The 14811-nt window shown below is 46.9% G+C and overlaps 1 protein-coding gene across 2 annotated transcripts in view; it reads left to right on the forward strand.

Annotated features, from left to right (window-relative positions):
* Positions 1-14811, forward strand: part of grm8a (glutamate receptor, metabotropic 8a) — a 116961-nt gene that overhangs the window by 33455 nt on the left and 68695 nt on the right. For both annotated transcript variants that reach the window (XM_018726062.2, XM_018726063.2), the window contains exon 2: positions 6192-6408. In XM_018726062.2, coding sequence (XP_018581578.2) covers positions 6192-6408 — 217 coding nt within the window. The remainder of the gene's footprint in view (positions 1-6191; positions 6409-14811) is intronic.

Consider the following 14811-nt stretch of genomic DNA (forward strand, 5'->3'; position numbering starts at 1 on the left):
CCAGCATGCCGTTAAAAATAAGCGTTTATGTTTTATGCGCTGTGTCGCTGCGGTTATCGCTGTTCCGACTGCATCTCAGTGTGGTGTTTACAAACTGTCATCTGTTGTAAACACCGATCTGTTATTTAGATGTCTTTTATTAATGGTCAGAGATGTATTTTTCCCGCTCCACTAATTCACATATGGGAGAGATGTGTTCAGAGCTCCGGGTCCACTTGAGCGTTTGCTGGAGCAGACACAAGCGGAGTCACGCCACTGACGAAGAACGCATGTTCAACCCCCGCCAAACAAACACCAAAGCCTCCTGGGACGTTGATTTGGATTGAATTTGACGTTCGCTTTTTATGAAACCGAAACTACTGTCGACATCAATTTCGGCTGCGTCGCGTGAAAAATTGAGTGGGTAGTTCTGAATAAATTTTGAGCGTCGCGCGCAGCCGTGTTCCGGGAACAACAAAGCGAACGTTTGTGGCAAATGTCTGCGGTGAAGGTAGGCCCGAGCAGCGAGATCAAAGATGGTCTTGCCTGTGGGAGGTGTCGGCTGGGTTTTATTAATCCGCTTATTAAGCCTTTTTCATTGACAGTCACAACAGGCCCGTTCCGACTGTCCCCGTGACATTGATAACAATTAGTTGTTTTTGTCGTAGCTGTGTGGATAAATCTCTCGGAAATAAACGTAATTTCCCCCACTTATACACGTGTATACTTATTGGGGCATCTAAGGTGAGACGCCTTGCTCAGTGGTACTGCGCTAGGGCTCCTTGTGGGACTTGAACCTGCGGCCTTCAGGTTTCGGCTCAGCCTCCGTAACCGCAAGGGTCGCCGCTGCCAGCTTGCAGAGATGGAGAGCGGTGTTGGGTGTCGTCCAGGACTGATTAAATTGGCTGGACCTTTTGGCGGGATTACTGGTTGCCTGTTCCTCTGGGTTCCTTCCTCAGTAGCTGCTGCCTGATGGATGTATGGAAGAAGTCAGTTGGCCGTATGTGCCTTTTGGTACCGTTACATAAAGACTGCGGATTGGATGAGTACGCATTACCGGCACTGTGAATGTGCGAGGTTAATCAGGGGTGATATAAGTTGCTGTGGGAATGAGCCGAGGTGGATGGTATCTAGGGTTGATTAAACTGGCTGGAACTTGTGCAAGGATTACCCGCCGACTCTTCCACCGGGTGTCTCACGGCTGATTTGCATTCAGCGGTTGGAAACTCAGCAAGATTTTACATGCGCTGGGAAAAACAGAGAATTTTTTCGGATCTTCGGAACACCTGTGGAGAAAAGAAAAATCCACAGATGTGCCACCCCAATCTAACATTCGTGAGCTTATCAGAAGTGGAAAGTTTGCATTTTAATAGACTGTGGAGTTCCGCCTTTGGCTTTGCTCACTTGTCTCCACAGCAACAAACAGCAGATCTTGAATGCCACAAGGAAAGAGACCAAACTCATCAACTGTCAGTAGGCGCTGGCATCGTCACGGGGGATGATGACTGCTCTGCATGTGACGTCCTGCTTATCAAGTGAGATGGACACCCGGCAGTGGGGTGAGGGTGGGGTGCATCCAGTGAGGGCACCACCCCAGCACAGAAGGCATCTGCTGTGATCCCATCTGAATAGATGATTTAAACCCAAAATGTTCTTGCAGCGAAAGACACGCTCTAACATGACGGCAGCAGGGGACCACCGAGCTTAAAAGGCCCCCCCAGAATGTCCGTTCACATATGGCTGCCTCAAAAACAGCCTGGTGTTTGTAAATATTCATGAGACAAGGGAATGCCATAAAGAAAAATCACTCTCAGCTTATTGCTTCTTATGCTCTGCTTGTAGACACTGTCCAGTGATCCAAATGTCATTAATTCCAAAACGATGTGAATATTTTGAAATGTCTATAGTAGTTCTGGGAGTAGAAAACATCTTCCTCCAGAACCTATGTGATGTAAATGTAAGCTTTTCTTTGCATGATCAAGCACATGATTTTTGGTCTACTCTTTGGACCGACTGTAAAAATGGTGGGTGTAAGAATTGTACACGAATAGAAATAATAATGGGGGGCGTGGTGGTGCAGCGGGTTTGGCCAGGTTCTGCTTTCTGGGCAAGTTTGGGGTTCGAGTCCCACTTTGGGTGCCTTGTGACAGACTGGCATCCCGTCCTGGGTGTGTCCTGTCCTCCTCCAGCCTTATGTCGTGCATTGCCGGGTTAGGCTCTGGTTCGCTGCGCCCCCGCTTGGGACAGTTGGCTTCAGCAAATGTGTTTCTGTGTGTGTGGTAGTAATAAAGATAATACCGATAGTAATAAACATAATCTTGACTGCTGAAAGGATGACGCCAGAGATTTGTCTGGCACTGGGAATCGTATCTAGCAACTCTTTTAATGCATAACAATGTTCTCTTGGTCCCGGAATACCCATATGGTTTTTCTCAGGACAGGTTTCTCAGAGCATCTTCTTACCTGGGGGGCGGTTACTGCAGTGTGCTGTTGATGGGAGGGAGGGACCCATCTGTGGGAGGGGAAATGAAAAATGTGCCAAACATAAGCAAGCATCTGGTCCGGCAGGGTGACCAAGCAGATGTCACCAGTCCCGCTCACTTGGCATTTTGAAAATACTCAGAGATGAGAGAGAGAGAGGAAGGGATGGGGGCCGACTCATTTGCCCTGATTTTGATGTTTTAAAATGAACACCGGCAAAGTTGCTCTCGATCATTTCCTCGTCCTGCACTGCGGTAATCATTGCCACCATCAGTGCTGACCAGACACAGCCACCATGCACATTTGCACATAATGAAATCCTTTCTGTTCTTGTGTGTCTATGAGTTATGAGAAGGAGGGAAATTTGGAGGGGGGGGGGGGACAGGACAGTCTGTGCATGCATTTTCGCTTGTTCCTTTCATTAGGATCTATACTCTCCCTTCCATGTTGGAGCAGCTCACAATGTGGGTCCACCACAGGGTTAATTACTGTCACTCGAGCACCATCTATCACTATAATGTGGCACCCCGGTGTAGGACGGCTCCATTTGCCACCGATTCAGGTGGGGTGGGGAGCGTGGGTGGTTTATGCACCGAGGTTGAATTGGCAGAGGTGGAATAAATCATCCTCAGATCCCTTAGATGGAGGGATATAAATAAGCCTTCTCCAGGTTTCAGTGGGATTGTCAGCGGAGAGAGGCTCTCTTCACCAATGGGCTAAATACTTGATGAGTCCCAGTGGTCACTCTAGGAGGTGCCGTGCAGGAGCATCTGGTGTGTTTCAAAGTGTTGGAAGTCATATTTTAAACCCCGGAGGAGCTTTTCGCTTCTCTACCCATCCGAAGCCCTCTCTACAATCTGTGTGTCTTCCTCCCCCAGCTCCCCAGGAGTGGGGACATCTGGATGTCCACACTAGCAATGTGGAATTAGTGCATGATGTATCACTCTTTGCTTACCCCTAAAACACGCCAAAGGGTGGAACTACACCGCAGTCTGTTCAGCATTATTAGTAGTGTTTGCTGGAAGTGGCGGGTAGCGTAATGATTAGAGCTTTTGCCTTGCAAGCCGAAGGTCCCTCGTTCAAATTTTGCTCCTGCTGTATTACCCCTGAGCGAGATACTTACCCTGAATTGATATAGTAAAAATAAATTGTGCATTTAATGAGGAGGTAAACTGTAAGATTATTGTTATACGTATGCTTGCAATTTAACCCATTATTAAGTCTACGGTTTAAAATATTTCTCCTGCTAGATAACCGGAACAGTTCGAACTAAGTATCTTGCTCCTCTGGAGACTTCGGAACAGCAACCTTCGAGTTTTAAACTCGCACGTTTAACTACCAGGTTAAGAAATTGCTACATTGTGTATTTCTAACACAGTTCAGTTACAAAATTGCTACATATATTGGCTTATATTGAACTGGACCGCGTCTACGGGCCAATATAATGCTAGGACCTAACCGGTATCGAACCGGTTCCGGTTTGAAACTAGCAACCAACCAATCAGAAATCAGAAGAACTGCTCATGCTCAAGGTTGCATGAAACCAACCAATGACGTCCAAGCTTCAGGCAATCCCACCCATCAAACCATATATAAAGGAGGACGCATCCAACACAAATCACACAACTTGTGCACTGATGATGTCACCATGACTGGTGACGAAATGTTTGCAACCTAAACGTCAAGCTCGGCGAACAACCGAACACCTCAATGTTGCGTTATAACTACGTGAAAATTATAAAACAATTAAATTATTATCATGTCACCCGTACAACCGGAGGCTGGAATTCAGCCAGTCGGATTCAAAAGTGTAAGAAACACAAATGTTTCCAGATAAAAAAAAATAAAAACATATTTTAAAAAAAAAAAAAATGACAAAGTAAGAATTCCCTCCCAAAGTTTCACTTAATAACAAGCTTTTCACTTACAAATATAACTCTACATTTCCTGTAAAATGTTATGAAAATTATTTCACCTGTGTTTGCTGCTGGCAAATATGTGTTGTTTATCTTTCCCCATATATTTAATGGTACATTATAAAACCGCATTGCAAAATTGGAGCTTACTAATAAGTTAAAGTAATAAAGCGGGATTGTTTCACTTCAGCATAAATGCCAATGCTTTCAGCGGAGAACGTGTTTACCAGTTCTGCAATCCAGCATTACGAGCGACATTCTTTGCTGCACAGGGGGCACGCAGCAGGCCAAATGGAAGATTGTTTAATTCACCTCGGCAGAAATTTTTAAAAACTGCACATTCATTAAGGAAGATGAAACTGAATGTGTTTGCCTCTTTCGTTTTCCATGTAATTGCATTTGGAATTGTTCATTGCTTCAGCTTTCTATGTGATCCTCAGTAGTTTGAATCCAGGGAGATGCTTTTGTTTTTCAGAAAACTGCTCAAATTCCACTTGGGACAAAGCTCGGGCGACACCCTTCGAAGTGCCGAACATCTCAGATTGGGATTTGTGTCTCATTACGCTCATCAGCTCCATGTCTGGCCATAGAAAGAAAGAGAGAAAAGCCATCTTATAATATTGCCAAGGAGTATTATTTCATTCTGACATCAGTAATTCTGTTGGTTTAAAACATGACAGAGTCTAGAACTGAATTGGAGCTGATTGCTGGTAACACTGCATGCTGCCATCAGGATGATGATGGTTTCACCATGCTTCTGTGTGACTGTATTGTCTTTTTTTGCACCGGACACTGTATAGTCTGAATTTATACCATTGTTGAAATATTTGCGCTATTATTATTTATCCTCATCCATTTCATATGTTTTTCATTGGTTTATCTACCTGACAGTACCTGCATGTATTATTCATTCTTCTCGGTTGGTAAACTTTATGAAATTTTCCGCAGCAATATGGTAATACCTTTTTGGGAGGATGAACTATTCTAGAGTTCAAATAAGGGATATTAAAAATGGAAAGATTTCAAAATAGACTGTATACATTTACGCCAAATAGAATGCAACTTCTGTTGTTGGCAGTGATGCACACCAGTACTGCCTGCCTGCTCAGTCTAGAAAAACATTAGGATTTCACAATTTACGCTTGGTAATGTTGTGCCCTTTAACAGTAGACTACGGCACCACTGTCTCAGTCAACTACAGCGGATCGGCGCCGGCCTCCGTTAAAAAAGATGCCCAAAATTGTCGTGCTGTGGCCAGCCATCCGGAGCGCTCCGGTTTACACGGGGGCTTATTTGCACCCGTCTCCAGGCGGACCATAATCTTCGCCTTCCAGGTGGGGAGTGGCGTTTGCAGCCCCGGCGGTCCACGTCCTCAGGCAGAATGCCAATTAGGCTGCTTGATTACCCCGGCCTCCCACCCGATCTGAGATCAGTGAATCTGTGCAGCGTTTGCTGGTTTGCCCTTCCCATCGAGGACGTGCCTCTGTCCAATTGTTTGTCAGGCTGGCCCTTGTACAGCGCGGAACTGCACCCCTGTCCCACGTCTGTTCCCTTTGCCCACGGATGTAGCCCGTCACAGTGACACCGCAGCTCATTCTGTGTGGGCTGCACACTGACTTCTCTGTTCATCTTCTCCTGCCCAGGTCCATATGCTGCTCCTCTCCTATAAACTGAGAGGTTCTGTCACCCACTCTTTCCCGCCTGCAGTAACACTTCTGTAATGAAATGCCGAGCGAATTTGTACCCCTTCCTGTGTGTGCTGTAGCTCCTCCGTGTCAAGTGACTGTACCCTCCCCCCCCCCACCATCTCCACAGATACCGCAGATCAGCTACGCCTCCACAGCTCCTGAACTGAGCGACAACACCCGCTACGACTTCTTCTCCCGTGTGGTGCCACCGGACTCCTACCAGGCACAGGCCATGCTGGACATCGTCATGGCGATGGGCTGGAGCTACGTTTCCACGTTGGCATCGGAAGGCAACTACGGCGAGAGTGGCGTAGAGGCCTTCGTCCAGATTTCCCGGGAGACAGGTACGGCCCATGTTCATTTATGCCACCGCTGTCCGACGAGCTTGGCCGTGCGCTTTTCTTTCGGCCGTATGGGACTCTGGGACACGTCACTGAAGTGCTCTGCATCTGTCGCTCTTTAATCCTAAATATCGACTCAATTTTTGACATGGCTGCAAGAGGCAGAGGAGGTCCAGCTGTATGCGTCTGTAGTTTGACTGACACCTCCGAGCGACTCCCCGGGAGAGAGATGCCACAGTACATTTCAGCGGGCTCCGTCGGCACATGGCATCCGGGTGGAGGCGTAGACCCGCGCCAGGCTTCTCTCGCTCACTCCTCCCCTCTGAGGATCCTGCTGTGCCCGTTGTGGGCGCACTTCATTGTTCTCGCTTTAACTTATTGAATATGCTGCGAGATTATTAATGACATCTCTTTCAGGTGCTGTCTCGCACTAACCTGTTGGTAGGCAATTTAGGCGAAGTGAGTGCCGCGTACAATTACATGGACGGGTTCCAAATGCAGTATCGCTTGGAAGACGGACAGGAAGGGACTGGGGCGCAGAAATGTGGAATGAGTACACGTACCTGATAGCAGAAAAATGACAGGTGTAAATATAGCCATCATGCGCCATGTTGTCTGCCAAATGAGGCTGTCTTGCACCGGACCCCGCAAGCAATTGCCGCTCCCGGTGCATTGTGGGACTGAGTGAGCGCCACAGCTTACGGTGTTTACGTACTGCATTGTGGGTGTCTTCATTATGTCGTAATCACGTGTTTAAAATTGAACAGCGATTACATGGGTAAGGAGCATTTGGGGAGAACGTATCAGCTAATCCTCGCATCCCCTCCGAGGGGATTCGGCGCCTTGGTATGTGTGGGAAGGAGATGCCATTGCCCTGGAGAGGGGGGGTACGTATGTCTGTTTCCAGGCCCACTCGACGTTTCCCTCATTTTCAGTGCTCGAAATGGACTGCAGCATTGAGCCTTCTGACACACGAAGAGGGAGGTGGCCCCTGGAGTGCGAAAGGGGGGTGGGGCGGTGGAGACGGGAGCGAGACGGCTGTTAGCTAAGTGGGCCATGGCAATCCCCAGTCGGTCTCTTTTGCTCGTCTGTGCAGGAAAAAGCAAGGGAGAGATTTCTCGGTGTTAAAAATCCCCCCCCCCCGGGACGACTGACGGTGCGAGCGGTGGGTAAAAGGGCGGCAACAAAGGATTCGTAGAGATCCAATTAGCTATTACACAGACGTCACACTACTCGCGCGAGGAGAAAGCCAACAGAGGCGCGACAGCGGGGCTCTTGTTTTCCTCCATCTAAACAGTAGCTACAATAATAATAGTATTGTTTCCCTTTGCAAGTGATTCATCTTTTCAAATTGACCTTTCGCTGGCACATAGTGAACTTTAACACATTCGTTTACATTTATTCATTCAGCAGATGCTTTTCTCCAAGGCGACGTACATCTCACTGAAAATACAGTGTGTTCATTGCAATCAGTTCCATTTGGCGCTTATTCGGTCTTATCACGGGCGCTGAAACAATTGCTTTTGAATTAACAATAATTCCAGGTTATTCGTGTGCCTGAACATGTGGCTTCACACCGGTTCACTAAACAAATGTGACCAGTTGTTGGAGTAACACACTGGATTTGGGACCAGGATTTAAATTTGCAGATTTAAATCCTGGGACAGAAGCTGTCACAGTACCCTTCAGAAAAGTGCTTAACCTCAGTTTCAGCCTCAGTAAATATCTGCAGTGATAGGGCTTTAGAAAGATAAATATGTTAAGGCTATAAATATTGATTATAATGCTTGGGAATTTATGGAATGTTGTTAAATCCTGGCCCAGTATATGACATCTACCCAAAGCCTGTGGTAAGGTTACAGTTCTGGGGGCTTCTTTATTCTCCACATCAGTGCGGTATGATGGCTTTACGTAGGGCCGAAGTGGTAAAAGCAGTTTTGTTTATGAAAGATGACATCAGTAAACTGGAACGGAGAGGGAGACATGAAGGCGTCGCTGACGCGTGACGCCGCGCTGCCGTGAATGAAGCCGGGTTCTATTTCCGAAGAGCTGTTGGATTCATGCTGGAGGCTCCATGCCTGGCGCTGGGCACCCGGGCTTGAAGGGTGAGGCCCATCTGCTCCGCCACAGACTCGCTAATGAAGTCCGATCGCGCTCCTCGGCTCTGGCGGGCACAGCGGGTCGAGCGGGTGCCCTCGGCTGATTTGTGTGCTTACGGTCCTCCGACTGTCTGTTTGACCGCGGCCCTCCGATTGACCCCGAGCTGGTGTCACTCCGCTTCCGTTCCCTGGTGTCCTTCCACATCTCTAATAGGGGATTAAACGTTTCCCACCTCACACGGCTGGCTTCTAATTGCAGGGCACAGTGAGAAGGAGGAGAGGGAAGAGCTGGCTGGGGATGGCCGGGTGGTGGGGGGCAGCTGAAGAGCACGAGCGCCGTCCCCCACGAACATGGCCATTCTGATCGCATCCTGGTCTGCAACCGGGGCCACTTAAATGGATTATTACACAAATTAGTTTTTTGCGGTTACCTGTTAACCTTTAATAAAAATATGACTGTGAGCAGAAGGTGCCGTCGCAGAAACTTACCGCTGCTCTTCGCTGCTCTCCTTGCTTTGGGCCCTTAGGTGGATTATAACCGGACTGTGTCTGGGGCTCGCCGTCACGTGGCCCCTCACTCAACCAGACCTGGTTGCTGATCAGTGTGGCCTCGTCACCCTGACTTATCGGGGCTGATGGAGAAGTGAAGTGACACAGCGCTGCTTCCTTTTTGCTCACGTCTCGGTCTCTACTGGAGACACTCTGGCTGGTGGGTCACATGATGGCCCACATGGTGCTGAATCAGCGATGTACCCACACTTTTCTGCACTTGCTGGTGTTGCAGTGTGCTTGGCTCCTTTGGAAAAGCCAGTAGTACTGAATGCAAAAGGAGCACAGAATCACTGACCTCGCTGACTGCAAGGGGATTATAAAGGCATGTAACTAATGTCATTAACGAAAGCATTCAGTCACTGACCCACCCACCCCAGAACTGCTGGAGCTGAACTTACTGAATTGGGGAATTTTTTTAAGTAACACCGATGGGCAAATATCAGCGTACCCTTAAAAAGGTTGTTTAAAAACTGGGTAATCCCATTAAATTAGAGTGAACGAATGGAAGATTTATTTCCAAGTCTCGAAGCTTTGTTTGCTTCCCCGGCCTTCTTCCTCTTCTCTGCCTGGATTTGGCCTCACCAACCGTGACCGCTCCGTCAAGGCTCTGCGTGTCAGTCTTATCCCCATGACGGATGATCCAGTTAGCTGCCGCACGCACACAGCCAGAGCCTTGCGGAGCTGGATGGCAGCGGGGTCCAGGTGTGCCCGGAGCAGCCTGTTAAGATCCCAGCAGGGCATGTGTTCGCCTCCCTGCAGGTGCAGCGCTGAAGGCCGGTGTTTCCAGGCGGAGGAACCCAAGTTCTCGCTGCAGCGTAGTAGGATCGCATCTCCACTTCTTAAAATTGCTTATCTGTGTTTGATCTCAGCGCTTATACCGAGTTCCAACTCTTATATCATCCGTAAGATTAAGTTAAACAAGACTATATTTCAGCATCATGTCTGTCCTTTTCAAAGATGCGATTTAAAATTTAGCCATAAAGGCTTTCCTTAGAGGGCTTTCAATGCGAAGGTCTCTGCCAGACCAAAATCGATGTTAACAGATATTCTTAATCCTCATCATATAGAATTTAGAAACATACGCATTTTAAATGGTGTTTATATAATTTATGTGGGCTGTTTACGTCCATATAAGAGGAGAGAATAAAAACGTTTGTGTTTGCAAAATTCTTAATAAGATATTTTTATCCTTTTCCTCTGTTAAGAATAAGACAGCACGGCTTGGGAATTGACATACTGTCCTTTACAGTTCTCTCCTTGGTGTGGATAGACAAAATTAATTAGTGTTTCGTGGTGTCTATCTAAGGTCCCATCTGTGGTGTTGAGGGCGCGTGTTATTGAAGCCGACTGGATGGGAAGAGACAGAGGTTCACAAAGTACAAGATGGGATGTCATGCAGCTTGACCGTGTCTTTCAAGCGACAAGGCATGAAGACTTGGGAGGCTGGCTGTTTTTACATCATCGCTCTTCGAGGAATGCGATGACTTTTAAAACGCAGAGTATGAATAGATAAAGATCCATGCAGCATCTTTGATGATTAGGTTAGCTGCTGATTTTACATTTTCAGAGCTTTATTTATAAAGGCAATGTCAAATATTCAACTCTGATGACTCATCCTGCATAGGCAGCTGTCATATAATTTGTAGTGTTGATGGAAGAGCACATGAATAAAGGAGCATGTAAATAAATTGCCAATTTCAACTCAGTCAAATAGGAGAGATTAGTTCAATAGAAATGGAAGACAACAGCACAAGTCGGCAGGGATCAATCCTGAGATAACAGAACATAGCCATGCAATCTAAAGGAGAAACAAGACATGCTGAAATCACAGTGAATACATTATCTCTCAGCAAGCGCGTCTCCAAATCGGAGTTCCGTCTACCAGTTTGGTGTTCATCTCACAGTCACAACAAACTGTCTACTTGGCTCTTGAGCAAGGCCTGTCCTCACATCATACCATATTGTTCTCTGGTATAAAGAAACAGGCATTTGCGTTAGAGCACGGTAATGTGAGACTGTGGACACTGACCTAGGTCAGCCCGGCACCGGTAGCGCATGGCAAACCCAAGAGCCATCTAATCCAGCTGTGCTGAGCGGCCAAGGTAAGCCGTGTCAGTCACAAACACCTTTTAGAGACACACAGAGGAGCAGCGCAGCGTACCGTGAGTAATTTTCTCCAACCACAAAAAAGCACTGCGCTAACAGCGTTCTGCTTCAGTGGCTAAGGGCTTTGCCACGGGCTTTTGGAGGAGCATCTTTAAAAAGGGGTCAGAAAGCCACGGCTGCTCGAATCGTGGGCACGACGCTGGGACCAGTGCATGACAGGGAGCTCTGGATCAGCATAAAGAAAACCACTTTTCAGTCCCGTTCATTCACGCTATTTTGTCATTGGTTTCCTTCTCGACATTAAGGACTGCAAGATTAAATAATCAAAATATAAAAGCTTTAAATGTATAAAATTGGGCTAAGAAATCACCTTTGTAGAGGGAAGATGACCAAGCAATCTAGAGAATTTGTACAATGAAAAATTAATTTGCCAGCAGTGATCAGTGAAAAAGTGTAAGAAGCATTTTTAATTCAGAGTTTAGTTAATATTTTAAAGATTCATTATGTTCTCGCAAACTCGTTTGTCAGGGGTTTGCTGAGTATAAAATAGTTTATACTTTTCATAATGTCAGTTTTAATTGTACTGTATTTCAAATTATGAGCTGAATTGTCCATTGTCAATGCAGTATAATTAAATGTGATTAGTACTGTGGGCCATTTTCGCACATGATTGACATGCAGCAGCAATGGGGGCTTGTGTGAGCTGGAATATAACCCATTAATGCTCAAACATGCAGGAACAGACCACATTAAGCGGACAGCCAACTGAGTGTGGAACTGAAATGATATATTCATATTTCTAATGGAATCAGTGTTTCGGTAATTTATATGGGCTCTTTATGTACAAATAATAATATTTATGGGTTAATTGGTAACAGATTATGCCATCATTCAAAGAAGCAAAGATTTATATATATAAGATGAATATATATTTTCAGCTGTGCCATCATTACCGACCTACCAATGTCAACAACCGCTTGTCCTGAGCAGGGTTGCGGTGAGCCAGAGTCTATCCCGGAGTTCCCAGTGTTTCGGTTCACAGGATCACTGAATCATCCTGGATGGGACGCCAGCCCACCGCAGGGCACCCCAAGCAGGACTAGAACACTGGCCAAACCTGCTGCACCACCACCGCACCCCCCTACCATCATTACTGTTACTCTAAATATACAGTAGAGCCATAACAGCTCATGTATTCAGGGGGAAAAATATTAGCAGTTGCACTCCAATATACAGGTGTTGGGGGCAAATAGAGCTTTTTTGATCACTGGGGGACATGTCCTTTCACCCCTTCTTGTCACTTATGCTTGGAGTTATTGTCATTTTTCTTATAGCTTACCAGACCTTTCGATCCACATCGGTGTGGACATGTTAAAGTTCCTAACAACCAGAAGTGTAACTGAAACAGTTCAGTTGACTGCTTTGCTCAAGGGTGCTCCAGCAGGGCACCACCAGAGACTTGAACCCGTAACATCGTGGTGACAGGGCCATCACATTAGCTGATTATACCCTCTGTTACCCCTGAGGCATGGGATTCAAACTGTCTCCTTGAGCTCCCAAAAACTGTGCAGTTTGTGTTTTGGGGAGCGCTCTGAGCAAGTTCTCCCTGTCCCTAATGAATCGGGTTTGGACGGCCTCTGTGCCACTGCTTGATGTGTGAAGGCCCAGCCTGGACTGCTTAGCTGGATCTGAATTCCCTGACAATTACGGCACTGTTGGCTCAGCAGTTACAGCCTCATGTGTCTGCATGAGAACAGCGCCCTGCCAGCTTTAGACCCGCAATGAGAGGACGTAAAATTGAGGGCATTCCCTCCTCTCTCTGCTCCGAGTCTGCCTGCCTTTTGTTGTGCTTTCCCGTTCAACGAAAGAAAAGGTAACCTGGCAACGGTGTTGGGTCTCACACCAGCAAATTGCAACAGTGTGAACTAAGTTTGTGAGCTCCACGTTTTCAGAGTGGAATCGGGACGTCGGTTGACATGCAAGTGCATCACGACTGGACATATATCGCACAAACACATTGACTGAAACCGCTTGTCCCAAGTGGGGTCGCGGCGAGCTGGAGCCTAACCCAACAACACAGGGCGCAAGGCTGGAGGGTGAGGGGACACACCCAGGACAGGACGCCAGTCCATGTTCAAGGCACCCCAAGCAGGACATGAACCCCAAACCCACCAAAGAGCAGGCACAGACCAAACCCACCGCGCTACCACGCCCCCCTATCTGGACGTATATGTCCCTCCCAAATCCGGCATGCAGGGCAGCTTTCTTCGGGATGGTGTCATCACATAGCTGTCAGGACAAAACCCCAAATCCTCGCCTTTCGGAGAGACGTGGAAAAAAGGAAATCTCGGCAGCTAATTGATGCCTATTTGAAATGTCCTGACGTTTTTAAGTGCTCTGTGAGACGCACCAGTCTCTGTCACTGAGCTTTAATGACCCAAGCTGAGGCCCATTAAATCCACACACTTCTTAAGGGTTCTAGAGTTCTGTATTAAAGAGCACATACTGTAGTAAAGATGAAAAAACCTTCCCTTTGTGTATAGTCTCTATTCTCATATATTATCAGCCAGTATAGCCTGCAGTTTTTTGCACCTTTACAGTGGATTTGTGTCTACACCATTGGGGTGTACCCTGCTTCACACCCTGCGCTTCTGGGATAGGTTCCACACCACCACGACCCAGCATTAGATAACTGGCTATGGATAATGGACATTGATGCATGGCATTATTGGAAGCCTGGATATGAAGATTCATCGGTTAATGGGACTTGATTTTAGCCACCAAAATGTTACGGTTTTTTCATAAAGGAGGAAATGTTTTCTGTACATGTCCTTTTCTCTTTTCCAAGAATATGGGTAAACAGGAAGTCATGTGCCAATTCCTTGAACCACAGAGTGAGTAACCCGTGCGCTCTGTTAACCCACAGGAGCTACTACTGCTGAAGGTGAATTGTGTCGGTGAATGATGGGCTCTCACCTGAGTCTGGACCTGTGTTTGACATTTCAGCGTGACGCAGGGTGTATTGACTGTGCCGTTGACCTTCATTCAATCAGTAGCCCTGATGTTACACTTCCATATCAGGAGCAACTCTTTGACTGTTCTGTGTGTGTGTGTGTGTGTGTGTGTGTGTATATATATGCGCAGTTTGGAGGATTGAGCTCCAAAATGCATGTAGTTTCCGTATCTGCAGTCCATTACTTTTCCATCTGTACCTTGTTGGATCTCTAACTTGAAGCGTTCTATCGTACTAAGGTGGTTTTGTTGAAATGTTTTATACTCTGCACTGTAGTACAGTAAAACAGCAAAGGAATGCACCAGGTATAGAAATGCACTTGTAATACAAAATAAAAATGGATTCTCACCCCCCCAACAAAGTACCATTGTAAACAGGTGTTATCAGCGGTTGGCAATAAGAGGGTAATCTCCTGGAAGGTGGACGGGCTTGACACTTGTCTCTGCATGATGTTAGTGGATTTGTCCTTCTTATGGTAACCCCTTTCTCGATAGCAGGGCACTGTCAGACCTCTAACCTTCTCCCGTGTAACTCATCTGGTGCCTCGTTTCAAAGAATCGCGCAGAAACACTGGAGCAATGCCTAGGACCTGTTCAATATACCATCTCTCTACTGAGGCCGTCCGCACCTTCTCGT

Source organism: Scleropages formosus, chromosome 21 (genome assembly GCF_900964775.1).
Source record: "Scleropages formosus chromosome 21, fSclFor1.1, whole genome shotgun sequence".
NCBI lineage: Eukaryota > Metazoa > Chordata > Actinopteri > Osteoglossiformes > Osteoglossidae > Scleropages > Scleropages formosus.